Below are 15,055 nucleotides of genomic sequence, written 5' to 3'. Positions count from 1 at the left end.
GAAAATAAAATATCGAGGCTCACAAATGTTTTATATATATATTTAATTCTCTTTTAAAATTGATTTTTTTTTCTTTATCAGATACGTAATTAATCTCATTCCAACCACCTTTAATAAATAATTGGGCAACACCTAATTTTAAATTTATGATTAATCTTAACTTAATCCTAATAAACTTTCTCTATCTGATTATATTTTATTCTTTTACAAGACATAAGTTTATTTAAAATTATTATAAATATTCCAATTCGTATACTCGTTGAATTAAAGTTTAACGTTAAGAAAATTGGAAGTTTATTGTTTGTTAAATAGAATAAATAAAACAAGTTAATTGTAATTTCGTTTATAGAATAAATTAGGGTAAATAGTCGATTCAATAAATTTCGTTTAAAATTGTTTTAAGTATAATAAGAAACAAAATTATTGACTTAGTATATAAATTTTAATTCCGTTAATTTTGTTTACATTCCATTAATAATTAATTAAGGAAGTTGAACATACATTTTTGCTATATTTAATAATTGTCATAAGAAGAAAATTTATTAATATGCAATTAACTTGAAGAGAGTCTTTTATTTATTTATTTATTTATTTTGTAAATTTAAAGTTCTTAGTGGTTCTTTCAAGGTTAATTATATATTAATGTTAATTTGTTTTAAGGAACATAATTTTTTTTATCAGCAAGAAATAATATATACACATGAACCACTTCAAGAGTGATATAACCTTATACAAACACAACCATACAACGCAACACCTTCTAGAAAACTACACACCTAACCTTGCCAAACATCAACTACATACAACCTAAAACAAAAAAAGACAAGCTAGAGGATCAAGACACCGATCAAAATAAGAGAAGCAGAGGGAAATTTAGAAGTAATCCAAGACCAACCCTTCAATTGATCTAAAGAAAAAATCTCAGACTAATCCAACACTCAACCTGTAAAAGTAATCTTATGTGACATCAAATCTCACTAATTACCACAATCCAAATGTTCCCCGACCCTAAGTTGACCAATTCAAGAGCATTACACAACCTAAACTACAAAAAATGAGAGTAAGAGTTAAGGGGGGCAACCGAAGAAATGCCTAACCACGCGTAGCAAAGATTCCATACCAACCAGGCTATTTTACAGAAAAAATAGATGATTTAACTCCTTCTCTTTTAACCCGCAAAAGCAATAAAGAACGCTTCTGATCGCTATCCCTCGTCTAAATAAATTAACCTTATTTTCCAGCACCATCCAAGCAGTAACATGAGCTAAAGGCAAAGCCTTAATCCTCCAAAACATTTTAAACATCCTCGAACAGTCCCCCTCAGAAACCCCTCTTAGAATCTCATAACCCGATTTAACTGAGAACTCTTTGACCTTAACGTCTTTCCAAACCCACCTATCAGCTTTTTCCAAGGCAGGGCATGAGTCGTGTACGACCTCAAGAAGTTGTCTAACTTGATCCTTCTCCCAATCAAAAAGACTTCTCTGCCACGCCAAAGACCACTCTCAGACATTGTTTAATGAATACATGTAATAATTACTAAAGACCAAATACATGCTCAATTATGTTAACCATTAACGAAATTAAAATAAAGCTAACAAAATTAAAGCTATTATCTATAGTTTTTTTCTTATTATACTAAAAATAGAATATGTGAATACTTGCTTTAGTGAATAAATTATTTAGCCACTAAATTATCAATATTATCCATTATGATTTATAATATGAAAGAGTGTAATTTTTTTTTATTATTGGTAATGAAAAATCAATAAATAAATTGAAACATTAGGGTGTTTCAACCCTTTTAAAAAAGAAATAGTGTGTGTGAAATTAGGTCCAACACTAAGCCAAAGATGGAAAACACACCTTTTAAAAAAAATACACTCATTTCATTCCTTACATAAGTTCAATCAGATTTCTCTAAACCCAACAAATATGAAAAGTCCTATATGGATAATTTATAATATTGTTGACGACATTCATTTTAACAATTGAAGAAGTTTCTCATAGTCGTTTTTTAATAAAATTTGACCATGATGTGGACAGTCAGAATTTTTTTGGATTTCGATGATTTTTCACAATTATGTGACTTTTTAGTGAAGTCTTTTCTATTAAAAACCTCCACTCTAGATAAGATTCTCATTTAGAAACTTTTATAAATTCAAATTAATGATAAAATATAATGCTATGTCGGCTGAAGGTCTGGCAGAAGTCTCTAGGAACGCGGATGAACTTGGAATGATTGATAGTATGGAGATCGGAAGTAAGAAGGTTAGAATTAATATGTTTCAATATGCAGATGATACTTTTTTTGCCAAGCGAATTCAAAAGGTGTATTCAATATCAAGGCAATGTTAAATTGTTTTGAGCTGGCTTCGGGTCTGAAGGTAAATTTTTTGAAAAAACAGCATTGGCGGAGTAGGGACTGATGCGTTCTCTATCCAGGGTTATGCTGCTATTCTTAACTGGGAGGGAATGAAAGTACCTTTCAAATACCTAGGGTTGCCAATCAGAGGGTGCCATAAGAGGGAAGTGTTCTAGGATGGTGTGGTGGCTAAAATCAAATCCAGATTGGGAAGGTGGGAAGGTAAAAATTTGTCTATGGCTGGAAGGATTTGTCTCATCAAGTCAATTCTGTCGTCTATCCCTCTTTTTACATGTCGATGTTTTTTATGCTTGCTATAGTGATAAAAAAAAGTTAGTGAGCATTAAGAGGAACTTCCTTTGGGGGTTGGGCTCCGAAGGGAGAAGGATCGCTTGGGTCGCATAGAAAAAGGTATGCCAGCCTCGGGAGAAGGGCGAACTTAGAGTTGTTAACATTAAGGATTTCAATCTGGCTTTGATGGATAAGTGGATTTGGCGGTTGGGGTCTTTTGAGAGAGGTCTTTGGAAGGAGGTTTTAGAATCTAAATATGGAGACTGGAGAAATCTGAAGGAGGACAAGTGTATTTACCGTGCTTCCCTTTGGTGGAAAGATTTGAAGAAGATTTGGAAGTTGGAGATGTGGGGTAGTAATTTTGGAGACTGTTTAAATTGGGAAATTGGAAATGGGAAGGGATATCAAGTTATGGGAAGACCGATGGGTTGGTAACGATCCATTGAAGACTAAGTTCCCAAGATTGTTTTCATTGAGTGTCGAGAAAGATATGTCATTGGCTTGTAGTGGGTTTTGGGCAAATAATGGTTAGGAGTGGTGTCTGGTGTGGAGAAGAAGTCTTTTTGATTTGGAGAAGGCCCAGGTTTGTCAACTTCTCAAGGTAGTGCACGACTCGTGCCCGGTCTTGGAGAAAGTTGATAGGTGGGTATGGAAAGCCAATAAGTTTCAAGAATTCTCAGTTAACTCGATTTATAGGCTTCTTAGAGGCCTTTATGAGGGGGACGATTCGAGGATGTTTAATTCATCTTGGAGGATTAAGGCTTTGCCCTCTGGTCAGGTTACGACTTGGAGGGTGCAAAAAAACAGGATTGGCACTAAGGTCGAATTACATAGATGAGGTATTGCGGTCAAAAGTGTTTTGTGTTGCTGCTTTTGTGGGGTTAAAGAGGAGGAGGTAAATCATTTGTTTTTCGAATGCAAAATATCCTGGCTGGTATGGAATCTTTGTTATAGTTGGTTAGGCATTTCATCGGTAGCCCCCCCCCCCCCCCCATCCATGCTCACTCTCATTTTCTACAGTTCTGATTGTGAAATGCTCCAAAGTTGGTCTTATTAGAGATGGGGAACATTTGGATTGAGATATGGAGTCATAGGAATAAGATTATTTTTAAAGGTGGAGTTTTGGATTATTAAGAGATCTTCTCTTTGGCTCAACTGAAGGTTTGGTCTTGACTCTCTTCTAAATATTCCTCTGCTTGTTTTTCTTTTTCTGACTGGTGTATTGATCCTTTAACATTCTTTATTCGTTTTAGATTGGTGTTGGAGTTTTTTTTTTCTGACAAGGTTAGTTTTTTGAGCATTTGTCTGGGAGGTGTTTTGTTGTTAGATTATCATTGTTTATTGTAAATGGGTTGGATCACCTCCGAAGTGATTCACTTGTATATATTATTTTATTGCTGATTAAAAAAAAATATATAATGCAAGGTACAAGCGATTCGGTTAATGACCACTACAACTATTCCAACATGTTTTGTAAGTTGTGATATGTGAAAGATGTTATGGATATGAGAGTTACTTGAAAGTACAATTCATAAGTCATTGCTCTCTCTCTCTCAACAATTTAAAATGTCCAAATAACAAGTTTCAAATTCACCCTTTGAGCCATATAAATTTGTCTAGAGGGATGTAGTTTAACGTAAACTTAATCTCCTACTTCATAAATTCTCTTTGTGATGTGTCTATCAACTATTTGTTATATTAATAAATATAAAAATAATAATATTAACAATAATAATATTAATAAATATAATAATAATATTATCATTAATAATATTAATAAATATAATAATAATATTATCATTAATAATATTAATAAATATAATATTAATATTAATAATAATAATCATCAGTTGCTAGTTAAATGTATCTGGTATAGCAATTACAAGCTTTTATAGTTAGTGGACTTGGGTCCAACTCCTCCCCTGCAAAAAAATCATAATATTAACTTTAATAATGTTATAATAATAATATAATGATAATAAAATAGAAATAATAAATAGTAATAAACATTAGTAAAAATATAAATAATAAATAATCATGCTAAGTACAATCTCTCATAAAAGTCACTTTTTAAAGAGATTAAAAAATTAAAACGTTTCTAAATATTTTTCTCAAATTTCCGCATTTATTGTAATTGATTTAAACACTCACGGAAGATTTTTTTAATAATATCTTCAAACTATATTTTTTTTTTATTTTTTTAAGGATTTTGCAGAAGAATTTTAATTGCATGATTTTGAGAGAATATCAATTTAGAAGATTTGCTTTCAATTGTTTTTTTGAGATATATTTGCATATTTAATTATCTAATTCTTTATCTTATATTTTGTTTCCTGTTTTAATTCAAAAGAAGTAACTTGGGTTATGGTGTGATTTGATTTTAAGATTGCACATTTTATGATAATTATCGTGAGAAACCCAAGGAAGATTCCAACTGCACTCGAACTTAATCAAGTGGTTAAGTGTGAAAGTTCACTTTTAGATGGCAAAGAAAAAACACAATTATATAGTGATGATGATAGAAGTGCGAAATCAAAGAGCATATGGGGGAAACAAAGAAAATGGAAACTGAATAGGCAAAGATGAACACAAGAACATAAAGGAATGGAAAAAAAAGATGAAAGGAAAGAGAAGTTTAGGTTGATGAAGGTGTGTCGCGCCACTTGGAGGGGGAGAAAACTCCACGATGAGTGAAGAGCCGCCACTTGAGGTGTTGTGCTCTCAAGATAAGGCGCAAAGATAATAGGAGACTCTACTCACTAAACACTCTGACAAAGTTTCTTTTCTACTCAAAATTCAATGTGTTAAAATACATGAGACAAGACATTATAAAGGAGAGAGTGACTCGGGGAGCAAGAGTGAGACGAGTAGGGACATAATTTGTGAGACACCTTCTAGAACGTAGGTCAAATAAACCCTAAACCTAAGTGTGCATGTCATGATAGGTGGACTTGGCACAATCCCAATTTACTAAGTACACCATACTCTAGCTTATTCTTCTATTTGGACCTCCAGAAAGAGACAAAATTATTTACATAAACTTGTCTTGTAAAAAGACTAGAAGAAAGAACATTTTATGCTCTGACCTATGTGTTGAAGATGGTTGCTGCCCCTTCAAGATTGTGTTTGATGAAGACTTCTATGTACATTTCATTTGTATTTTGCTTTGCTTTAAGTGTGTCTTAGGTAGTGCTTAGAGGTTGTCTAAGAGTGGGCTTTTTGCTGAGTAACTCACCTCATAACCACTGACCATGTGATAAGAACAAGCATAAGTTTTCTTAAACTGTTTTTCACATGTTTAAAAAAAAAAAACACGTTTACTGCATAAAAATAAATCTGTTCTTTTCTAAATAAACAGATTCATTTTTACACTGATGCCTTGGCTAAGTCTTGTAAAAATTAGATTTTGTGCATCATGTATTTTGACTAAGTCTTCTATCTTTCAAAACGACTGAGTTTTAAATAGTTAAACTTTCTCTGTTTTCATTTTGAAAAATAAATCTGTTCATCTGTAAATGAATAGATTCCTTTTGTCTTTGGTGCCATGTCAAGCTTAAACGTTTTTCAGTTTTATCTCAGCACCAGAAGGGTTGACTAAGTCTCCTCACTTAACAAATTCTCTAACTGCTTTTGAAAATAAATCTGTTCATTTTATAACAGCTTTAACTGTTTTTCAAAATTTTGTTATAAGTTGGTTTTCTATAAAATGAAAACTTGTTTCTGAGTTTAATATTCATTCATACATTTGCAAAAACAAGTTTTGACAGCAGAGAATTAAGTGTTTACAAAGGATTAGCATTTGTTCTTCAAAGATTTCAAAAATCACAAAGTGCTTGTTCTTGATTTGGTTCCAAAAGCTTGGTGTGAGGTGCAGCTACTGTTCTAGCAATCTTGCCTACTGGTTTAAGGCAGATCTTTGTATCCTCAATCAGGTGTAGTCGTTTCACTTCTCATTTTTTGTAATAGTTTGGTTGAACACTATTCTTGATAGGTTTTCTTGGAGAGTGTGTGTGTGCTGAAATAGGTTTTTTCAGCAAGAGTACCTAAGTTCTTGTAGGTTTCAAGAACAGTGGGAATTGTACTTGGTTGTACTGTGTTTTAGTGATTTCCACCTGGTTTTGGTGAAGACTGGATGTAGCTCAGTTGAGTGAACCAGTATAACTGCTTGTGTTCATTCTCTCTCACTCTCTGCAATTTCGTTTCTGCATAATTGATAAAACAGCAAAGAAATAAATCTGTTCAATTGAAAATAAATCTGTTCTTTCTGGGCGCTGTGCATACAGTTCTTAATTTCTGGAAAACTGTCTGGTTTCAATAAGAACACTGATAATCTGTTAAAGGCTAATAAAACAGGTTGAGTGTGATAGATTGTCTCACTAATTGTCAAGCCCTTAACTGAACCTAAATCACATTAATTGGAATTAAGGTTTGCTGTTTTCTGTGTTTCACTGCTTTTCAATTTGATATCTGTGTGTGTGCATCTGGAAAATCTATCTGCATAATCTTGTGATTAACCTTGCTATATAAACATTTTTCAAAAAAAAAAACAGTGCTGAAATAAATCTATTCATTTTCACATAAATCGATTTATTTTCTGTAAAACTGTGTTAAACACTGTTTCTGCGTGAAAGTTTTAAAAGGTCAATTCACCCCCCCTCTTGAACTTTGGCACTATTAAACCCAACACTATGTCCAATTCTTCTTTTGTTGAGGTCCTTCTGATGTTTGGTAGGGTCTTGTCTTGGATACTGAGATGATTGACCTAATTGTGAAGTGTTTGTGGTGTCCTTAGTCATCTGCTTTTCGAATTGAGTTGTATCCCCCAGGTTGGAAAGAATTTGACCTCGAATTTAGAACTCCTGCAAATAACGTAGTTAATTTGTTCACTTGATTTCTATGTGAGTTGTGAAGAAAACTTATGTTTATTGAATTTTAGGAGTTTGGTATGAAAAGCTTCCTATACGGTGTAAACCTTTAGAAGGATTTTGAAAAATATTCCCACATTTCTCTAACAAATGTTGTATGTAAATAGAGTTATGAATAGATAAACAAGAGAAAAAAGGAAAGTACCAAAGTGAGCCGACAATATTTACTTTTGGACGAATCAACATTATGGTTTTCACCACATTTGGTGAGGTGATGAGCCGCCTTTTTTTTTTCGTCATCTTTTTCAAATTTTCTTTTTTGTTTCATTTTTATTTGGTCTTTATTTACCTCTTTTGGAGATAGAGGTTTCAATATGATCTTATGGCCTTGCAAGTGAACAAAAATCTTGTTAGTTAGGCCATCATGTAAAGTTTTCCTATCATATTGCCATGGACTTCCTAAAAGAATATGGGTTGCTTCCATGAGCACAACATCACATAACACCTCATCTTTATATTTGCCAATTGACATATATATGAGGACTTGTTTATTAACAATTATTTCACCCTCTTCACTTAACCATTGCCATTTGTAGGGTTGTGTATGAGAAATGGTAAGGGTGGGCAAAAAATACAAATTGTCAAATCCAATCCATAATGATCAAAATCCTTATAACTTTTAATCCATTTAAATGGATTTATCTCAAATCCAAATCCATATTTTTTATTTTATTTTAAGTCCAATCCATTTAATTGGATATGGATTAGATATAGATTGGATAAATTTTTTGCTTATCCAAATTGGATTTTGGGTTGGATTTTGACTTGCCCCAAGACCAGGTTTAACCAAGTCAAGTCAGAGAAGAACCCATGTTGAGTCGAGTCAGAGCAGGCCCAAGTCGAGCCGAGTCGGTCCGAACCCATGTCGATCTGAGTTGACCCAGGCCGGTGTTAAGCAGAGTCCACCCGGACCGACCCGAACCCATGTCGAGCGGAGTCAGCCCGACCGATGTCAAGCCGAGTCAATTCGGGTTGATGTTGAACCGACTTCGTTCGAGCTGATGTCGGGCCGAGTCAGGCCGGAATGATGGTGAGCTGAGTCTGCCAAGGCCGATGTCGATCCGTTTCGACCCAGGTCGATTTCGAGCAAAGTCAACTTGGACCCATGTCAAGCCGATGTCGAGTCGAGTCGGCCCGGGATGATATCGAGTAGAGTCGACCGGGGATGATAACAAGCCGAGTCGGCCCGAATCGATCTCAAGCCGAGTCGGCCCAGGCTGATGTCGAGACGAGTCGGCCTAGGCTGATTACGAGCTTAGTTTACCCGGGTCGATGTCGAGCTGATTCGACCCTGGATGATGTAGAGCCGAGTCCACCCAGGCCAATGTCGAGCCACGTTGGCTCAGGTTGAGGTCAAGCCGAGTCCGCCCACATCAATGTTGAGTCGAGTCTTCCTGGATCGATTTTGAGATGAGTCGGCCCCGTCCGATGTCGAGCCTAGTCGATCCAGGTTGTTGTCGAGTCGAGTGGGCCTAAGTCCACGTCGATTTGAGTGTGCCCGTGACCGTCTCAAGTTGAGTCGGCCAAGGCTTAGTTCAAGGTGGATTGAATCTAATTAACAAAGTGGATTTAATCTAATTGAGAAAGTTGATTTAATCTAATTTACAAAGTGGATCTAGTTAATATAATCTAATTGAAAAAATCCAAATAAATTTGATCTAGTTAAAATGGATATGAATTTTAAATCCAATCCATTTTATTGGATCTAGATTGGATTTTGAAAAATTCAATCCATGACCACCCTTAAGAAATGGTGGGTAATCCATGTTTCTTCACCACTATTGTACTTGCCACATTTGTACAACTACCCCCTTCAATTATCAAGGAACATAATCTGTCATTAATAAGGTATCGGGTGTGGAAAATATTTTCTCTTTGACTTTCATCAAAAGGTTTTTGAAGTTGTTCTAAGATGCGCCTTACTACTAACAAATCACCTTCACTCGGTATTTCACATTCGTCCTCACTTGGGGTTTTTGAAGAGGAAGGAGAGCTAGCTCTAGATAATTAGGAACTATGGTCACTCACGACTATCCCCCCTTTAACCATCATTGTTCTTTTACTTGGGTAATTAGCAGCAATGTGCCCAAAACCTAGACATTTAAAGCATTTTTTGCTTGAGGTTTTGGTGGGTGATTTAGGATTTAAAGGTTTATCTTTATAATTTTTATGATGTGGGGTAGTTTCTTTTGAGAAATTGGAAGGAGAGTCTTGGTTTTGAAATTTAAGTTTGTCCTTCCAAGATGATTTGTAAAAGCCATCATTATGAGTATTTTTAAAAGAATTTCTCTTCAAAACTTGTGATTCAACCTTGGCTAGGTGAACAAATTTTTCCAAAGAAGTATACTCATATAATTCTACAACATCTTGTATTTTTCGCCGTTATCCACTCACAAATCTAGCAATCTTTGACTTTCCACTTTCATGCATATTAATTTTAGTCAAGGTTACTTCTAAATCTTTGAAATACTCGTCTACACTCTTAGATCCTTGATGAAGTTGTGGGAACTTCAACAAGAGTTCCTTCCTATAAAGAGGAGGAACAAACCACGTGCATGCATAACTTTAGATTGTGCCAAGAGACCACGACTGACTTCTTGTTTAACCCAATTTCCATTACAAGTTGATGCCACCATTGCATGACATAATTCTTAAATTCTAGGGAACTAACTTAAACTTTTGGTCATCTACGACCTCATACACATTAAACCTTTGTTCTACTTTAGCTTTCCATCCTAGATAAATGTTTGGGTCACTATCCCATTAAAACTAGGTAATTTTACAAAAGGAATAGACTTCTTTTGTTGATGTTGGGGTTGATGGCGCCTAGCTTCAAAATTTTGCACTCTCCAATCTTCTTCTTCTTCCTGACTTCCATAGTGCATATAATGTCTAGTAGCTCTTCTAGGCTCCCATCTGCTTTCCCTGACTTGTCTCTCTTGGGTGTATTTAAGGCGTTTGATGACTTTTTACGGAAAATGCACCGCATTGTCAAAAATAATAATGTGTCCCTAAGGACGAATATCGAACCCACAAAGAACAGTTGAATAATCAAGTAAAATATTCACTACATATAAAACAAAATAATAAAAGTAAAGATTTTTTGCTTCGATTGGAAAAATAGGGATTGGATTTCATCTTTCTCACTCTTTTGTATTTTGATTAGCATAGTAATATTGTGCCCTTTGATTGATATTAATGCCCGTTCAAAAATCATTTATATCAATGTCTCGCATATAAAATTATTAAGATGCTTTCTAAATATCGATTCCTCACATAATTATATAAAAAAAAAACTTATCTTTTAAGATCAAACCTTGATAAGAATTAACATTTCAAGTCTATTTCTAGCACTCAAATATGTTATGTATTATTGTTTAGGTTAGAACCCTAAAAATACTTTCTAGTCATATTCAAGATTCTAGATCAAGAATTAGAAGCAAAACAATAGTACCAATAATCAATCAAGAAAAGAATATTTATATTTAAATATAACCTCAATACATAAGAGTTTGAACAAATTACTCTCAATCCCAAAGGGTAGAATTAGCCACACATCTTCTAACACCTTCTATTCTCCCAGTTGGGTTACAAGTCACTCAATGGTGTCTTCCTCTCAATTTCGCACATTAGGGTTGTTCCTCAAGCCCCCTATTTAACCTAATTTTCATGGGCTTAAGTGGATTCTCACTCAAGCGAGAATGGGCTCACTTGATTGAACAAAACGATGTCCAACCCAACTTCACTGGTGCTATCTCGCTCAAGCGAGATATAGCTCTCTTAATCAATAAAAGCAAAATCCAACTATAATAACTAATATAATCATTCATGTCTTTTTTTGAAAACATAAAGCAAATCATTCATAAAAGATGAATAATTGAGTTTCATCACACCAACATAATTTCATGACACTTAACAATTCATTGTAAACTTATGAAATTGATAATGTAGCATCATTGACAACTTCGTCCATTTGAATTCAAATTAAGGAATCTCATATTCATTTTTGAAACTCAATAAATAATTAAAGTCATTATATGAAAAAAAAAATGGCATTGCAGCATAAGCATGCTACTAGTATACTTTTTATAGAACAAGAACATTCTTGCTACAAGGATAAGAATACAAGAATTAAAAGATAAAAAAAAATCCTTTTTAATTTGCAAAAAATGTACATAGTCACTATACAAGACTTATTTATTAATACTTAGACACAATAATTTTTTTATTTTTATTTTAATGATGTATGTACATATAAAATTCCTTTCAAAGAGCACTATTCTCACATTCTGGATTATAAAACATTGATAAAGGATTTTAGAGCTCATAAAGCTAAATGATTTTGTATATGAAAACGATGATTAGCTAGTAGCATGCAATTTTATAAGATGCAAAACTCCAAATAAGATGCACAAAATGAAGTTCAATCTCCATCTCAAAGAGGATTAAAGAAGAAAACAAGTCAACAAAGATGCACAAACTTCAGTAGTGTATCCAAAATTGCCTACCTTCAATTGAATCTTCAAATAACCATGTCAGAAACCGAAAAGGATAGAAATAAATGTATCGCATTATTAGGTTGCTTGATTTTGAGGGGAACCAAAGAAGAGTGTACAGTAACAAAAGTAGGAGAATGAAGACCACACACAAAATTAGAACAGTAGTGGCCAGCCAACTGAGATCGCTTATAACAAGATGGACACCAGCCAAGAATGCCATTGATAGGGTTGCGAGAGTGACTCCTAAAAGGGGCATTGCCACATTAAGGGCCAAAAGAGTCAAAGTTATATCTCCCAATTGAGCCCAAATGAGTATAATAGTAACACTAATGCCACCATACATGGATGCTGTGATGCAAAAAATAAATGGTTTAAACCACATGTGATTCAGCATAACAGCCATGCCTTGTCCTGGAGTACAACTATTATTTCCACCAGGCAAAGTAAAACCTCCAGCAAATGCTACTGTAGTTATAAGGGTTGAAACCACCATAAGGGTGTTGATTCTGTCTTTATAAAAATCTGTGTTTTCAGGTTCTGGTTTCCAAGGGGAAGGGATCTCGATAGAGTGTAACCCTCTTTTAGCATTTTGTACACCAACAGATTTTAGTTGGCACCATGTCAGTCGCTGCATATACAAGTTTGTGTTACAAATTCAACAAATAGAAAAATAAGTATCCATGTGTTTAAGGAGAGCATTGATGATGTTACTTAATCTTTTAGACAATTTAGACAATTTAGGTGCATGGAATTTACCACAAATTAAGAAAGAAAGAAAGAAAAAGTGAGGACTAATGAGAAATAAAACAAAATTCATTCCCTCAACATAATGATCCTAGATGAAATTTTATCAATTAAGAACCCAATTGAACTTATATTCTTGTAGCAATCACTATAAATAAAAAAAAAACATATTTAAATATTGAATTTGTGAGCAAATACATTATTCTATATATACTTGCCTGGGGGTAGGGCGGATTATTTTCTTGTTTAAATTGCTCAAAAGCATCAAGAGCTGTTTGGTTGTTGTTGTTAAGGCAATGGAGATCCACTCTTGTGTCCCATGTCAAGGCTTGCACAATTTTTGGACGAGAGTGTGAGGCAGCCAAATGCAACGGAGTGTTTCCATCGTAATCCTTATCATTTATCATATCTTTAACTCCATCATTTGCATCTCGCAAGACGTACCTTACAACATTAAATTGTCCCATTATAGCTGCAATGTGAACAATATTTCGACCTTTGTTATCAACTATTTCTCTGGGATTTGGACAATTTTCAAGCAATTTCTTTAGCACTTCTATATGACCAAATGTAGAAGCCAGATGAAGTGGAAAAAAACCATTGTTGTCTCTTTCCATATTGCAGGTATGACAATTTTGAAGCAAGTAGTCAACACCATGTAGGTAGCCTATAGATGCTGCATAGTGAAGAGCATTTCTTCCTATGTCATCCTTAACATGAATCCATTCTTTCTTTCTCTTTACTATTTTCTCTAGAATACCTGTAATATTTTATAAATAACCAATTACAAGTAGAATGTGGTTGAGAAATATCGAATGCATCAAATATTTAAGTTTTATTAAAATTTAATTACTCCATCTACACAGAAAGAAAATGCAGTGGAGAGATAGTGTTCAGATCTCCAATAGTTAGTATCCTGTAAATAAATTGATTAGTGAATGATAAGAGAAAAATTACAATTATAGAACAAAAATTACCTTTATTCTGTTTTAAGATTGTCACAATGAGTGGTGATCGAGCTCGGTCCTTTTTTATGAACCTGTACATGTTTCTCCTTCTTCTCATTCGAATATCCAGATTCATTTTCGCCTGTACCACCTCTGAAATTGTATTAACAAAAGGGGTGTTTACGATTTCAATGCCCATTAACATTTCAAGAGTGTAGAAGCTTTTACACTAATAGCCAATTAAAAAAATCATCTTATCATAATTAACTTAAGTAAGTATTATAACAATAAAAAACTTACTATACATAACATTTTATGCTTAGATAAAACTTTCGTAACTTTAATTTTTACATTATTAGTGACTATATATTATTTAGTTAAGATTTAAAGATCAAAATAAAATTATCTTTGCACAATTCTCATGAGAAAATTCTAAAAATATCTCCACAATAAAATAATAAAAACAACTATGACATCTATATAAAGTAGGAGGATTATTATGAAGAAGAAGGAAAATAAAAACTATGTTGCAGTTATGTCCATCTTCATTGCGAATGCATCAATTGAAGAGTGCTTAATTAGGGAAACTTTGCAATAGCAATAGCCGCAATTACTATTGCAGATAACAATTGAAAACTATAACATTCTAGGTGTAAATATTTTCATATCTTCATTCTGACTAATATATTCTTCCACTACCAAATAATGGTATATTGGGTTGGGATACCTCAAATATTCCTTTGTATTCATTCTATTTTTTTAAAAAAAAACCAAATAATCATTAAATAAAAATAAATTCTAAAAATTAAAAAATTAATTATTATATTAATTAAATTAAATACTATTTTAAAAATTAAAAAAGTTATTAAGATCTAAATTAACTTTTATTTAATAATTTTATTATAGTGCTCCTTCTCCTACTAACTCACTCTGATTAGAAACTTTTGAGAAAATAGAGTGCAGTAAAAAATAATAAGAGAAAAACTTCTAACTTGTAATTAATTAATTTTAAATTATTTATTAAAAAAAAACTTATTAGAAAATTTGTCTATAAATGCATGTACTCAAAAAAAAAAAATGTGGCCAATTTTGAACTACCGTTTAGAAACAGTTATTATTTCTACAGTGTTCTAACCTTCATCTTCATCATTTTCTTTATCATCATCATCTTCATCTTCATTATTAGAATCTGAATAAGAGCGGGAAGATACTGGTCCTGCATCGACAACGATCAACTCAATAAGATATTTTAAAAAATAATATATAGATAGGACATAATAAATA

At 33.2% G+C, this 15,055-nt stretch overlaps 1 protein-coding gene across 1 annotated transcript; it reads right to left on the bottom strand.

The window, feature by feature from the left end:
* Window positions 1-12,063: 12,063 nt before the first annotated feature.
* LOC137836166 (protein ACCELERATED CELL DEATH 6-like) lies at window positions 12,064-14,983 on the bottom strand. The gene is made up of 4 exons (XM_068645022.1): window positions 14,907-14,983; window positions 13,802-13,924; window positions 13,043-13,584; window positions 12,064-12,708 (listed from the first exon to the last, which is right to left on the bottom strand). Exons 2-4 carry the CDS (start codon window positions 13,905-13,907, stop codon window positions 12,064-12,066), a joined length of 1,293 nt encoding a protein of 430 aa, XP_068501123.1. The 5' UTR covers window positions 13,908-13,924; window positions 14,907-14,983.
* Between the last annotated feature and the right edge of the window lie 72 nt (window positions 14,984-15,055).

This window comes from Phaseolus vulgaris, chromosome 5, assembly GCF_000499845.2.
Source record: "Phaseolus vulgaris cultivar G19833 chromosome 5, P. vulgaris v2.0, whole genome shotgun sequence".
Taxonomy (NCBI): Eukaryota; Viridiplantae; Streptophyta; class Magnoliopsida; order Fabales; family Fabaceae; genus Phaseolus; species Phaseolus vulgaris.
The sequence above is the reverse complement of the archived record's forward strand: the minus strand, read 5'-3'. Positions and strand labels throughout refer to the sequence as shown.